At 44.2% G+C, this 15,138-nt stretch overlaps 2 protein-coding genes across 7 annotated transcripts in view; one reads left to right on the forward strand and one right to left on the reverse strand.

The window, feature by feature from the left end:
- tnrc6ba (trinucleotide repeat containing adaptor 6Ba) overlaps window positions 1–8,483 on the reverse strand; it is a 27,585-nt gene extending 19,102 nt beyond the window's left edge. The window contains exons 1-5 of one of the 5 annotated variants that reach the window (XM_085415781.1): window positions 8,348–8,483; window positions 5,984–6,073; window positions 5,352–5,373; window positions 4,578–5,015; window positions 1,032–3,947 (exon numbers count right to left, since the gene is read on the reverse strand). In XM_085415781.1, the coding sequence (XP_085271907.1) occupies window positions 1,032–3,947; window positions 4,578–5,015; window positions 5,352–5,373; window positions 5,984–6,040 (3,433 nt within the window). In that variant the 5' untranslated portion in view covers window positions 6,041–6,073; window positions 8,348–8,483. Of the gene's footprint in view, window positions 1–1,031; window positions 3,948–4,577; window positions 5,016–5,351; window positions 5,374–5,983; window positions 6,074–7,085; window positions 7,643–7,694; window positions 7,983–8,347 lie in introns of those variants that run through there. The other 4 variants (XM_085415783.1, XM_085415780.1, XM_085415785.1 and 1 more) reach the window with 4 other exon arrangements.
- Window positions 8,002–14,928, forward strand: LOC146663184 (uncharacterized). 2 transcript variants are annotated; one of them, XM_085415787.1, is made up of 7 exons: window positions 8,002–8,293; window positions 8,372–8,581; window positions 8,697–8,879; window positions 11,472–11,603; window positions 11,746–11,850; window positions 11,933–12,082; window positions 12,194–14,928. In XM_085415787.1, exons 1-6 carry the CDS (start codon window positions 8,146–8,148, stop codon window positions 12,064–12,066), a joined length of 912 nt encoding a protein of 303 aa, XP_085271913.1. In that variant the 5' UTR covers window positions 8,002–8,145; the 3' UTR covers window positions 12,067–12,082; window positions 12,194–14,928. The 2 variants fall into 2 exon arrangements, with proteins under 2 accessions (XP_085271913.1, XP_085271912.1); XM_085415786.1 differs by having other exon boundaries at window positions 8,003–8,293; window positions 11,933–12,062.
- Window positions 14,929–15,138: the final 210 nt, after the last annotated feature.

The following is a 15,138-nucleotide window of genomic DNA, read 5'->3' on the forward strand; positions in this document are numbered from 1 at the left end:
CGGGTCCTCTTAATCAGCGGTCTCCAACCTTTTTTGCGCCACGGACCGGTTTATGCCCGACAATATTTTCACGGACCGGCCTTTAAGGTGTCGCGGATAAATGAGGGAGGGGCTAATAATCGGCTCAGTCATTTTTAATGATCGTTGAAAGCCCAGATCGTAATCGTGATTAATTGAGCAGCCCTATATGGAAATAATAAAATGATACCATTTTACCTCAGACACACAGCTAAACACACTCGGCTCTCTGAAATTGTGTTCCCAACTCTGCCAAGAAGTGTTCAAACTCGCCTATGACATCCTTTCATACGTAAGAAAGCCGTGATACATCTTCAACTCCTGGATCAAACCATGAAATTCTCCCTACTCCTGCCTTCCTGTGAGAACTGGATGAACCAAGAATTTGTTTCTTCATTTTCTTGTTTATAAACATCAGGACCAGCTCTTCATCACTTCATGTCAACCTCATTTTTTATTTCAGTCTTTAAAAAAAGAATTCTACAAAAATGCAACGCGCTTGGTGTGTATACAGGTTATTTGGCTGGTTCTGATCCGTAGAATTCTGAATTTCGCATTGTTTTTTTGCGCAGCACGTTCAGTGAGTAATGTCTTTATGCAGACTTGAGTCTGACCCTGAGGGAGACTAATTCAAAATGCACAAATAATAAACAGTGACAGAAATGATAAGCATGCGGCAGGTTGCATTCAGGTTTGAAAACTATAACTATACCACTAAAAAGTCCTGTTTGGAATCTGAGGCCAGCTATGATTACCAGCAATGATTCTCAATATCTAGGACAGATCAGTTTCCTCCATAAGTTTATCACTGCTCTTTGAGTACACTTTGACATGATGGCGGAAATGCAAACAGTCAGATAAAAGAAATTAACAGAGGTGAACAGGGAGACGAACTGGAACAAGAAATTGATAAAAAAAAAAAATTATCAGGTATTGTTGTGGATTTGTATGGGTTGAGTTATGGAACTTATGATTACACCCTGGTTAGTTAAATTAAATTCCTAATAACTTACCCATAGCGGAAGACTTCCCAGGTCCAGTGTTGAAGTCTCTGTTACCTCCAAGTGCTGCAGTCTGCCTGCTGGGCTGCTGCTGCACTGGAGGTCCCTGCTGTTGCTGTTGCTGCTGCTGTTGCTGCTGCTGCTGCTGTTGCTGCTGCTGTTGCTGCTGCTGGGCCTGGGCCGGGCCCTGGGCCTGGCCCTGGACTGCATGACCACTGTTCTTATCCCACAGGTTGACCGGTTTGTAATGATCTGGGTCTCCCCATGCTGATGTTCCATCATCTACTTCATTCTTCCGGCTTATGGACTGCGGCGAGGGTTCCTCCCAGCCGCTTGGTTCAGATCCACTTCCATCTCCTCCAGGGACACCAGGGATGGGCCCTGAAGTCCAGCCTGAGCTTTGGTTCTGATTCTGGGCTTGAGAGATGAGTTTCCTCCCCCCACCCCCTTGCATAGCCCCTTGGTCCATTGCTTGGTGCAGCTGTGGATGCTGTGATTGTTGCTGTTGCAGTTGTGCCTGTGGGCCTGTGATGGAGCCCGACTGGCTGTTTGGCATCTGGTGCATTTTGTTTCCTCCACTCCAACTTTGTTGGGGTTTGGACCCCATGCCTCCAACAACACCAATACCCCCTCCTCCACTTCCTCCACCACCTGTACCCCCTGCCCCCCAGGTCCTCCGGGGAGCACTTTCACCCCAGTCTCCCCACCCACCCACACCTAAATCCCCACCTGAGTGCCCTCCTCCATTCTTCCTCTCATCTCCCCACCCTCCTCCACCACTGTTTAATTTGGAGTCTTGCTCTCCCCAATTCTTACCTACCCCAGCCTTCTGTTCTGATCCCCACCCACCCCCTCCATTCCCACCCATGTCTTTCCACCCTCCTGTCCCTTTTTCATCCTGACTTCTTCCCCAGCATCCAGTCACAGAGTCACTTTGTTTCCCAAGATCACCCCATCCTCCTTTTTCTCCTCTACTATTGCCTCTGTATTCATCACTACCCCAACCTGTGGCTTCCTGGCAATCCCCAGCCCCCATCCCTCCTCCACCCCAGCCTGTAGCTTTCCCCTGTTGGCTAGGGCCTGGCACTACCCCTGACCCTATAACAGGTCCAGTTGGAGTCACTGGCCCAGATTGTGATACGCCAATATTTCTCATGTTGGGGCCGATAGGTGGTGGGGCTCTCCCAGACAAAGAAGCCCCACTACTGCTACTGTTGCTGCTGCTCTCCCAGCCCTCACCAGAGGACCCAGTGGATGGAACCAGGGAAGGGCTGACCCCTGGAGTCACAGAATCAGTGCTTAAGGTCCTAGGTCCACTAGAATATTGAGAAGGACCACCGAGAGAAGGTGGATGTTTTGATGTAGCTGATGAGGATCCACCTTTACTCTGTCCTGCATGTTTATCAATGTTCCATTCTGTGTTTTGGCGGATCTGTGTCTGGCCCCAGCCTGTGTTAGACAGGACCCGAGGATCCAGATCAGAGCGATTTAGCAGGCTCTGTAAGGCAGCTTCTGCATCAACTGCCTGCCAACGTGGTCGGCTGCTATTAGGCGCGCCCCCACTTCTAGAATTTCCACCACTGGACGACGATCCTCCTTGTCCTCCTACACCCTCACCCCATTCTCCCGTTTCACTCTCTCCTTTCTGATTGTCCCAGGCTCTGGTAGTAGTGGTGGCTGTTGAGGAAGAGGAGGAAGCAGTGGGCGGGTTCCCTGCTGTGCTGCCTCCACTACTGCTGCTGTTACTGCTGCAGGCTCCACTCATTCCCTCACCTCCTGGATTCGGTCCACCAACCCCACCAGAGTTTCCACCCCACTCACTACCAGAAATCCCTCTTTCACCACCATCTCCCGATAACCCCCACCCTCCCTGAGATACCCCAGAGGTTTGAGTCATGTTGCCCCCATTTCCAGCACTACCCCAAACATTAACCCCACTTGTGGAACTTGGATAACCCCAACCTGAAGTCCCATTATCCCCTTCTGCAGCTCCAAATACCCCCGTGCAAGTTCCTCCACTCTCCCAACCATCAGTCCTTGAGGCACCCTTTTTGGAGTTAGCTGCAGGGTAAGAAGGCTGGCCTCTCCATGAGGAGACAAGGCTGTGCTCTTCACTCATCCCACTTCCTCCCGCACCATGGTCCATTCCTCCCCCTATCCCTTCTCCCCCCGCAATTTTTGGTCCCGCTGATTTACTATCCCAATTCCCTCCACCCATTTCTCTGTCTCTGGATGGCATTTGGTGAAGTTGGTGCTGATGGGTGTTTGATTGATTCACAGATAAAGATGGGTGACCCCCCAGGACACCGGCTGCCCCTAGGGAAGCAGAGTTGTTGGCAGACCCGCCAGGGCCCTGATGGTGAAAGGAAGACTGACCTCCTTCACCTACAGCAGCGGGGCCATCCTGCTGCACCAGTGCAGGCCAGGCTGAAGGGTTGGCATTTGGATTGAAGTTGGCACCTGGAATCCCACTGCTGCCATCAACGGAGCCACTGGCATCATGGCTCCCTGGCACAGCGGGGGCTTTGGAAAGTGAGGAGGACTGTTGTAGCAGAGGCCCAGCTGCAGTTACTGCAATACCTCCTCCAAGATGACCCTGGGAGGCAGCCGTCACCCACGCTGAACTGCTGGACGACTGCATACATTCATTGGGCAAAGAGAACGAGGAAGTGGGTGAGGATTGGTTGCCAGAGGCACTAATGCTATTCACAGGCATTCCGTTGTTGCCGCTGCTCCCTCCATCACTGCCAGCAATACTAGGCCACTCCTCTAGGTCATTGCCATCAACAATCACCTTCTCCCTGCCCTGAGAGGAGGCCTGGCTGCCTGAGCTTGCCCCCCACATGGAATTTGCATAATTAGAAGTAGTAGTAGAAGCAGCAACTGATGATGAGGTGAGAGCCAATGAGGAGGCTGCTGTGCCGGAATCTGTAAAAGTAAATCCCACAAAAGAACAACTTTAGACTCTTCATCAGTTAAAAAAACAAAACAAAAAAAGAACAAAAAACATTAAATAATGCAGTAAATGACCTGTGCTTTGACAGAGCTATGTAACGCTTGCGGATCAGACAGTGCTTTACAACAGCGGTTTCCAAACATGCAGAGACACACCAGGTGGAGCTTCAAATGTTTACATTTGCTCCAAATGTTTGAGTCAGTCACATCAGACAGGAAACAATTCTGAGAATTCACAGTGAGGAAGCAGACATCTTCTCTGCTCTGTTCACACATGGCCAAGGTAGCACCCTTGACTAATAATACAAACAATACTGGTTTAATCACCCATCTCCTGTTTTCTGCTATGTGAGAAAACCATCTAGATTATGCATTAACTTGATTTTCCTGACATTTCCCAGAATTAATGTGTGACAATAGCCTCTATTTCACAAACACATCACAGGTTGCAGGCCTTCAATGCTTGCCTGCCATCGTGAGGAACTCCTTTTTCAAATTACTCTTTAGCAAGCAGACAGGAGACTCTACACCAAAAACACCACCCTGTGATTAGTTGACAAACCCGCTTTAATACTTGTGACCAACAGCATTGTTAACACTTACCTGAAACAGCAGCCATGTTTGCATTGGGGCCATCTCCTCCCACCCCCCCTCCCAGCAGCATGGAGGACAGTGGTGGCTGACCCCTCTTCAGTAGCACTTTATGGTCCTGCTGGCAGCGGAATCGTGGCGGCACTTCTCTCGGCATGTAGCGCGGTGGCTGCTGAGGCGCCTGAGCTCCGCCTCCGCTACTTGCACTGCTGTTTCCAGCAACACTGGAGCCGCCAGCGGTGGAGGAAGAACTGGTGGTGGAGGTGGGCTGTCCGTTGGCCACTGCCAGGCGCTTGGCATTGTTGCCGCCCTGTGATGGGGTGGCAGCACTGCCAGGGCCTGAGGTGGCTGGAGATGGGGAGGCAGAGGGGGTGGGTCCAGGGCTGGGGGAGGCAGAGCTGCTCTGGGTAGCAGAAGACTGGGCAGAAGCCGGCTTAGTCAAGTCTGGCACTACAAGAAGAGCAAGGAGGTGAGAGAGATATTTGTTTAAGCAGGTGCATTTTAAGAATGCAAGTTTTATTTACTTCAAATGTAACCTCTAATCAAGCATTTGCCAGAAATGGATAACAAACTGGACTATAAAACAAAGAAATCGCTGATGCAGATGAATGTGCTCTCGTTTAAAAATTAAAAAATGCATCAAGTGTTGTCCAACACATTATTAAGCTAGAGAAATAATGTTACTGTGACTGTGATGCCATCACAATCTTTTTAGACATAAAAATATTTAGGAGCAAACTAATATTTATATCAAACTCCATAAAAATACATCACTGTGCTGCTTACCTTTGTTTTTTTGCTCTGCAACCTAAAATGAAGAGAAGCAGAAAGTCGTGTTAAAATTTAGTTTGTTTTTTGTTTCTTTTTGAGCCAGACAAAGAAAGGAAACTGTTTTTTTTTTTTATATTATTAGTCTTTCACTATTCACATAATCTGTCAACATTTAGTCCTCACAAAATTAATGTAACATCTAAGGACATTTAAGGACAAGAGATTTCATTGCAACAAGTTCAACAGCTGCAGTGTTGACTGCAACTCCATAGCTTCAGGAAGCCCAAATTAGCCAAGATCATGAATCAGGTATCTTGTCAAACATAGTTAAATTGTATATACGTGTATACCAAAAATCTGAAATGGCATAATGTAAGATCAAAAATTCAAAATCCAAACTAAATGCTGTTGTTGAACCCACTGACTTAATGTGACAGTTCAAATGTGTCCACCTGAGATAAGAGAGCACACTGAAGTCACTTTAATAGAACCATACATATATCCATGCAGAACTGCCATTTTAAATGATATGGGTGAATGTGCACATATTTTACTGCCTGCATACTGTGTCAAGATACAAACGTTCATTTGAATTTGAGAATATCTGTCCTAGAGGACATGAAATCTGGTAATACAAACACACTCACCTTCTGAGAGGCTTCCCTTTTCCTTTTTTCGTCTTTTTTCCTTTTCTTGTCTTCCATGAACTACTGCTCCTGTCCTGATGCTCCTTTCTTCTGTAGAAAAAATAGCAGGCTATTCAAAATTGTAATTTTGTATCAACTATATTAGAACAAGCAACAGTTTGTTTTCATATTTTCTAGATTTTTCCTGTAAACCAAATTTATTCAAGGGAAAAAAAAAGAAAACATTTAATTCTAACTCCATATCAGACACAATCTCTGTCACTACACTTCCACTGGACAATTGGATAAATGGACCTTTAGGTCCTGTAGGTCCAATCAGTTAAGCTTGATTGACTGGACCTACATATCCAGGAACCCATAACAGATAAACTGAAAGTTTGAAATCTAGATTTGTTTTTGAGACAGTGTGCTGGCAGTTACAAACCCAGAATCATACTCTTTACTGGCTTTAAATAAATAAAATAAGAATAATAAAAAAAGCAGATTTCAGCTACAGCAAAGAGTGCATTGTCATTAGGATTCCCCATAGCTCCTCTATGATCCCTAGAGCAGGATGGATGTCAGGGACAAGCTAAACATGGTATTGTTAGATTTTTCAGTTTGAAGATGGAACAGCTGAGCTATACTACGATTTTTAAAAGAAACGAATGGTTTATACTGTTTATTTAACAGGGTGATAGAAATGTCATTCATTTCTATTAGAGCGGAACCAGGGAAGCGCCCGTAAATGCGCAAAATGTAAATCATGTATGCATTACAATATGGCAATAACCGCAACATTAGCATGTCTGGGTTCATGTTAGCACGTTAAAACACAAGTCGTTAGTTTTCTCCTTTAAAGGGGCTCGTTTAAAGAAAAACCCAAGCAATCTGGTATGCTCCGGCTGCCTCGGTCTTATGTTGGTTTCGTTTTTGCTTCGTGTCGTTAACACTTCCATAAAGCAGGATTCCTACATTTGGGGACAGCGACTTGTCATCGTCCTTGAAGCATTTATGATCTCAGGCCAGAAGTATCAGAAAGCCAGACATCATCACGATGTTATTTCAATCTGTCAGATCTGCAGTATAGTAAACCTTATCCAGCAGCTTATGCGTGACATACCTGTCAACGTTATTCCAAGCTCACCAGCATTCGGCAGCTAGCCCCACAGCACAAAAAGGTTTGAGTTTTGAGCTTAAATGGAAAGGCATATTCAAAAACCGAAGACACGGGTGAATAAATCCGCTTTAGCTGAAATAGTCAGACACATTCATCCTCGCCCCTTCAGGTTTACACAAGCGGCAAGTTCAGCAGCTGCTGCTAATAAAATATTTCGTCGAGGCTAACGTTAAGGAGGGGTTCAGACTAAAATACGTGGACACGGTGCACAGCAGACATTAACGAGTTCAAACCAACGCAAGTTCAGTAACTGCTCTATTAAGTGTACACAACGTTCTTGAACAGCAAACACATAAGAGGGCCAAATACCCAGCTCAGCTAACGCAGTGCCAAAAATACAGCTAAAACGGCGCTAATGCTACCGAACATTAGCCAGATAAGCTAAGGTAGCATTATCCAGTGACAGCAGCAATTACAAGTAGCCAGGTTAATGGCGCTAGCTTGGTTTGCAAGCGCCGTGGCATGGCATTCCATTAAGATGCAGCCCACTCGCATGCATTCAAACAACGTCCCAGTGCAACGCCGAGAAATGTAAAAAATTCACCCACTTACCTCGGGAATCACATATGAAGATACGCTAGCGTGCTAGCTAGCTTAGCTAAAGTGCTTCAGTGCGATTTTTTTCTAGCTTTTTGAGGCATTCGTCGAGGCTACAAGAACAGCGACGCCTGAGCGGAGAATCAAGTAAAGTGTCAGAAAATGAAAATACACGCGTAATAACGTACTGGTTCGTGAGCACTACCGTTATAATAGTGTAAACCCTAATGTGCAGAAGAATTTAAATTCAAAGCGCTGTGGAGTCAGTCGGGTGACGGGCGGCCATTTTGCTGCTCAGCATGAAGCGTCTCCAATGACCAGCCTGTAGCAGCTGCGTGGAAGCCCTCTGACTGGCTGGCTTCTGCCTGGAGGGATGCATAAAACAGGCTATTTGACCTCCATAAACTTCTGACAGTCAACTTATTGCTTATTTCGTAAGGGCTGCTTACAACTTTCTCTTCATAGCATGAGTCAGAGAAAAAGGGGAACGAGGAAAAGGAAAAACGAGGATGCCTCTGCAGGAGTAAAGGAGGGCGAGGACACCGAGGAGAGAGGACACAGGAAGAACATCCGCGCAACTAAGAAGTACATTGGAGCTCATGTTGGCATTCAAGGTAGGGCCTAATGTCGTCTTCTTGGAACCCTTTAAGATAAACACACTTACTTACACTTGTGTGACGTCACGTCCACAGGTGGGATATGGAAAGCCGTGGAGTCCTGTACAGAGATGGGTGGCAGCAGTTTCGCCCTGTTCCTGGGCTCCCAGCGATCGTGGAAGAGGCCTGCATTGGACCATACAGCTGCAGCAAAGTTTCAGGAGCTGTGTTCCCAACAGGGGTTTGACCCAGCTCATATCTTGCCTCATGGTTCCTACCTGATGAACTGTGGATCTCCTAAAGAGGGTCCGTCAGACACTGATTATTGTCTACCATTCCTTTCATGCCTAGTTATCTCTTATTATACTTTGCAGAATTATTCTCCGTTTTGGTCTAACCTGCATGCCATGTTTTCAACTAGATGTGTTTGAAAAGAGCCAGGCCATGCTGGTGGACGAGCTCAGCCGCTGCAACCTCCTGGGTCTCAGCCTCTATAACTTCCACCCCGGCTCCTCCCTGGGTACCATCACCACTGAGCAGTGTGTGGACAAGATTGCGAGCGCCATCAATTATGCTCACCAGCAAACACCATCAGTGGTTACAGGTACAGAGGGCCGCCAGAGCACCTGAAACAACCAGCAGTGTGTATCTACCTTGTAGTCATTGCCTTTTTGATGAAACCCATATGCAGAGACACTGCCAGAGGTAATAATAAAACTCATAGACTCCATCTAAAAGATGGACATAGGTTCCCAGTCTGAAAAGTGAAGCCAGTGCATTCTTTCTAATAACCAACAGGGGGCAGCAACTCTGGTTGCAGAAATTGTGGTTTCACGAATAAGACAACAACTGAAAATTCCAAGTTCCCAGTCGAAACTTTTTTGTGGAACGCCCCTTCAGCTCTGATTTCCCACTTGGAAAATTGAAGCAGACCAACATGCCCTGAGTTAGCAATCCAAGATGGCGGCACTGAACATAAAAAGCAATAAAACTATATAAATGTTTAATCTGTACTGCCACTGTACAGAGCACTGATCAGGCTAAAGAAAAGTATTAGCCATAATTGTCAGTGAAACCTGAATGGCCCCACATGGCTAAGAACCAAAACAAATCCTGTTTTTCCCAGCTTTTTCTGGATTTGACTTTGATCTCTGACCTCAGCAGGCACTATACCAGTGGGTTTATAGCTGGTTTGAAGTCTTATTTAAATACAGCATGAAGTTCATATTATAGAAAATGCATATGAAGGAGCACAAAATTGGGTAGACCTTAGTGTGGGCCTGTGGCAAGTAACTACCGTATGAACTTGCTCACCTGGTTTTCAAAACAGAAAGAACCCAATAGCATAGCAACAAAGCTCAGCCAGAGGTTTCATAACAAGACTTTACTAATTAATGACGCCATAGTGATTGTATCCATCTTTTATAAACCATATGTCATAAAGCACTTCTTTATTGTATTTGGTTCTAAATCCTGTGCTGTCCAGCAGAGGACTATAAATCATTGCCGTAAAGGTCAGTAGCTGCTCTGGCATACTGTAAACCAATTAGCAGTGCATGTCAATCTTACTAAATGTCCTATCCTCCCCGTTTCTAAAAGATGAGTTTTTAAGCCAAAGTACAAAAGGGAGATAAACAATGTAGCAAAGAACCAGTTGTCAAAAACTCAGTGATTTATGCCTTAATACACAAAGTGCTCCATCAAGCCTGTGTGGGTGGGCAGGGAAAGGCGTATGTACGTTTTTGTGTACACTCCAGTTATACATCTGGTCTCTGGTGAATACATATTACCGAAAGGCTTGACTAAACAGATATGCCTTTTGCAGACTTTTTAAAAGGAATCTACTGAATCTGCAAACCTTTAGAGTGGAGGCAGCACATTCCACACCAGCAAAGCCTACAAAAACGTGATCACCCAGAGGACTGTTTGTGGCGGCGCTTGTAGCATAGAGGTAGTAGAGTCAGGTCGGAGTTTTTCTAACACAAGAATCCAAAGAATCCCTACACAAAATATAACTTCATGTTGTTAAGCTTTCTGTTAGTGGACTAAGTCTCTTTATATATAGTTATTCTATACACTCAGTAAAACCTTTATTAGATAATCCATGCTACTGTGGGGCTGGACCCACTTTTGCCTTTAGAACTGCCTTAATACCATTTGAGTACAGTACCAACAATAAAGAAAATTCAGACCCTACCATCCAAACTCATCAGACCAAGTAATGTTTCTCCACTCTCCTGTTGTGTAGTTTTGGTGAGCTGATTTTAACCGTATCCTCAGTTTTCTACTCTTAGCTCAGAGGAGTGGGACCCATTCTGGTCTTCTGCTGTTGTAGCCCATCTACTTCAAGATTTGATGTGTTTTGTGTTTGTGCTCTTCTGCATATCATGGTTGTAACAAGTGGTTATTTAAATTACCTTTGCATGTCTATCATCTCAGAGCAGTCTTACCATTTTCCTCTGACTTCTGGCATCAACAAGGAATTGACACCCAATTGATATTTTTTCTTTTTTGGATGGTTCTCTGTAAACGATAGAAGTGGGAAAATCCTAGAAAATCATCAGTTTCTATAATATTTAGACCAGCCCAACCATGCGACATTCCAGGTCACTTAAATTTTTTTAATTCTCCCTGCATTGAGTTGCTGCCATGTGACTAATTAGATGCATATCTAATGAAGTGCCTGATGACTGGATTTTGATGCCTATCAACAGGAATGATGTTTGCATGGCACGTCTGTTAAATACAAAGCCATTTGAACTTTGCCTGACATTTTAATGTTAACGAAAGTTTGACATAAATGCCAGTGCAACTTTCAGTGGTTGGAGCTGTCACCTCCCATCAAGAAAGTCTGGGGTTCGACCCTGCTGATTGACTGGGTGCTCTCGCTCTCCAACTTTCTCCCACAGTACAAAGGTATGATGTCATGTTAGCTGTTCTGCGTTTGATAGGTTTAGATGTGAGCATAGGTAGCACATTGTGTGGCGTGATGGACGCAACCAAGAGTGTACCTGGGCCTTTTACTTGTTGACACCTGGGGTAAACCGTACAGCAGAATACAACAGCAAAAGCTGCGTTCAGACTCTGTTTGAAGAGATAACGACAGAGAAATATTACAAATGTATGAGTGTGTCATATTAAAAACCTTTTTTATTCTTTCTTTGTCTCTCGCTCTCCGGGCTTTCTGTGTGGTCAGTGTTAGAGAACATGAGTGGCCAAGGCAGTACGGTGGGCGGCAAGTTTTGTGAGCTAAAGAGCATCATAGACAGAGTGCGAGACCAGACCAGAGTAGGAGTATGTCTGGATACCTGCCATGCATTTGCAGCAGGTGAGTGAAACCTGATAGCAGCCTGTTAACCTCAAATTTGTTTTCTGTCCAACAGGGCTGTGATACCTTAAAATATTCAACCTGGCATAAGACGAGAGTTTCTTTCTGTGCTCAATTGTTGTTTTATGTCTCGTCTTGGGAGGATACGACCTTGCTGCAGAGGGAGGCGTGAAGGCCATGCTGGATGAGTTTGACCAAGAAGTGGGGCTCCACTACCTCAAGGCCATTCATCTTAATGATTCCAAAGGTATAGCCAGGGCATAGAGACAGAAAAATCACACATGCAAGTCTCTAGTTGTCTTTCCTTATTCTTTCTGTGTAACCTGAAGGTAAACTTGGCTGTAACCTGGATCGGCATGAAGATATCGGTAAAGGTCACATTGGAATCTCTGCATTTCAAGAAATTGTCAATGAGCCCAGGCTGGACAACGTCCCTCTGATCCTGGAGACACCCGGACGGTGAGATGGTTGTAGAAACTGTGGGTTTGTTTGTTGTATATGGTAATGTATTTTATTCATTTCCAAAACAGGAGCTGCTCATCCTTTTTTCAGGTTCCTCTTTAACATGGCTGCTATGTTCTTCCCCACAGGCCTGGATTTGAATACGCTGAGCAGATTGATCTTCTCCATTCCCTGTGTGAGAAAAAGTGAGAAAAGCACTACTGATGAGTCGGCACTGATAAACTGAACTCTGCAAACGCACTGTTAGCTGTGAAGAGAAGAGTTGTTTTTTGTCTAGTACCAAAGTGGAGGAGTGACCTGTTGTGTTATCTCTAAACACGGTCATATTATTAGTCGTTCACCACATGAACAGTTTCTCCAAATTACAAACTTCGTCTTTGAATGCGAGTTAAATAAAGGTGATGTTGGAAGTTTTTAATATGGCGTGGGGAGGAGTCTTGTTCCGAGTGAGCCTTTAGGGGGCAGCAGAAACACACAAATGTAACCCAAACCTAACGAGACTTTGGTTTCAAAGGGTGCGGGTAGAATAAGTGTGAGGAAATGGTTTGCACATTTATATTGTTTTTATAGTACACAAGAGGTTTGTTTTTAACTTTACGCAAAAAGAATTTAAAAAATTGCTGATAAGTGAAACAAACTGAATTAAACGGAGGAAACAAATTATTGATCAAAAGGTAAATAAACCTTTTTGGATGACATATTTCCAATGGCAACACAAACACAGGCATACAGATAGAATGATACGTATACCTCACTGAAGTTTCAAGCAACAATTTTGTTAAATACTAATTACATTTTGTTACTATGACTAAATTGCTGTAAGTTCTATACTTTTTAATCTGTCATATATTACTCAATTTTCTTTTAGATGCAGGCCTGCATGACAAAATTAGAAAGCGGTTTTATTTTCCTACAACGTTCAATTCTGTTTGCTTTAACTCAGTGCCTCATCAATGGGACCTGCTCCAGATTTACCAGTCAAATTCTGTATGCAACTATTACAGACCCTAACACATGACAATCGGCCATTTTTGAGATGGGGCCAATGACTGGAGTTTTAAAAACTGCTCATATCACATTACAAATTATATTCCATCGCCATTTGTAAAGAAGGGATAAATAATTACATTTACTTGACAGCTGTCACAAACACACCACACTCGCAACCACAAAGAACCCCCGTCTTCCTTCTCTGAATGCCTCCAGCTCTCAAATAGCAACACTCTGGAGCAGCTGTTGAGCCATAGGAGGTCATTAGTTAATTTTTTCACACCTACTCTATTTAACACCCTGTGGTGTGCATGCACACACACACATGCAAAGGAAAACATTTGCAAGCAGTGAAGGCTTAGAAATGTACAACAGCTTTCTATCTAAGCTGGGTGGGGGGGAGCATGAGAGAGTAAACAGACTGGGGGATAGGATCTAATGATATCTCTTGGCTCCATGGCTGTGCTGTGACTCATTACACTTAAAATAGTGCAAACAATACCAGATGCAAGTTTGATCATGAAGTTGAGTGTCTCATTGTCTATCTTAACTTTTTCCCACAGCTGAAATTTGAATTTCAGATAAAAGATATGATATGGAAGTTTGCCTGCGGGAGGTAAAGTGGAATGGGATACAGTAGTAATGAGAAGGATGGGGAATGTGATAGCTGACTTTAAACCTCATGAATGAAATCATAAAAATGTATTGGTTCAAATTCTTCATTTAGCTTTCATGTTCCAGCATTGCATCGTTATCTTATGGTTTGCAGTTTTCTGTCTCGCATCATTTAGTTGTGTTCACAGCAATGTTGTGCTCTCTCCACGTTCTCTACGACTGTGAGCTTGCACGTCTCACTCTTGTTTACGTTCAACATCAGTGATATTGCAATTTAAAGCCAATCTGCTTTTGTGCTCTATTTAACCGCCTCAAATAAAGTGTAAAATAAGCACAGGTCCAGACAGTTTGTCTTTCAGAGCAGCGTTAACAGAGACAGGAAGTGGAGGTGCCTGGCTCAAGAATGTCTCTGCTCTCAGGTCCCACCCAGAGGAAATGCCTGTCCGGCCTGTTAGAGTCTGCACGGGTGAAAAAGAAGTCTCCTGTTAGTGGAGTTCTGGTTAAGGATGGAAGGAGATTGAATGATGAGGAGAGCGTCCCTTGGCGAGGGATAGTTTAGATAAGCAGATGCTTGATGGTTTTCAGAGGCGTTCTAGTGATCTGGTTGGGTCAGGGGTTACAATCCGGAGAGGCTGAAGACTAAACAGTGAACACACATTCCTGAATTCTAAATTAATCATTTTATGGAGGAGGTGTGAGAAGGAAAACACTGATAGGACCATTAAGTGCCTTTCCATTATCTAATTATCTTAAGCTGTGTGGTTGCGTTCAGTTCTGGCTTACTGTGCGCCTGTGTTTTATGAGTGCTGGTCCAGCCGTTCCTTCTCCTCTTTGTCTGTCATTACACTGTGCTGCAAATATTTTCCACTGCAGCCTAAAGCCACTGATCTAATTATACAACTTTTTAAAGACTACCAGATATTTTTGTTTCTCTCAGTATCTTTCCCAAATCATATGTAAGTGCTTCTGAAAAGCCAATTGAAGAGCTCTCCCTGGACTAAGTTTTCATCAGCTTGCCAAAGTAAAGTTGGAAAGAAGTGTCAAACAGTTACAATGAAGACATTGTTTTTGTGTTAGACATCAGTGACTCGGAGGGAAAATCAGTGGAGCAGCAGCATGTACGCAGAATACTTTGCATGAATTTTCTATGTTATATTTTGTGGTGGATTTAAAAAAAAAAGACTTCTTCAGGTTCGTATACCTGCAGATAATCTGAGGAAGGTTTCCTTTCTTTGATTTTTGTTCTGTACCTGCTAACCCACAAATGGAAATCTTGTGCCTTTTTTGCATTTGCTCCGTTATTTTATTCTCCTTAAATTTACCCAGCAGGCATTGGATATGCTCTGTAAAACCAAGCTCCCTCAGTGGATAGCTCCTTTCGCCCAGGTGCATGGGTTTGGGGGCAACTTTCATGTCATAAAACCAATCCAGTAAAATTTATGCTACTGATTTAAAAAGGTTCAAGAAT

The sequence above is a fragment of the Rhamphochromis longiceps genome, linkage group LG8, assembly GCF_057381845.1.
Source record: "Rhamphochromis longiceps isolate RC_006_pf linkage group LG8, R_longiceps_female_GT1.1, whole genome shotgun sequence".
Classification (NCBI taxonomy): Eukaryota; Metazoa; Chordata; class Actinopteri; order Cichliformes; family Cichlidae; genus Rhamphochromis; species Rhamphochromis longiceps.

What these genes read in the sequence shown, in the direction of transcription:
- LOC146663184 (XM_085415786.1), top strand. Translation starts at nt 8,146, where the DNA reads ATGAGTCAGAGAAAAAGGGGAACGAGGAAAAGGAAAAACGAGGATGCC. An exon ending in AGCTCATGTTGGCATTCAAG is followed by an intron (nt 8,294 to 8,371) that starts GTAGGGCCTAAT and finishes TCACGTCCACAG; the next exon opens with GTGGGATATGGAAAGCCGTG. An exon ending in TCATCTTAATGATTCCAAAG is followed by an intron (nt 11,851 to 11,932) that starts GTATAGCCAGGG and finishes TGTAACCTGAAG; the next exon opens with GTAAACTTGGCTGTAACCTG.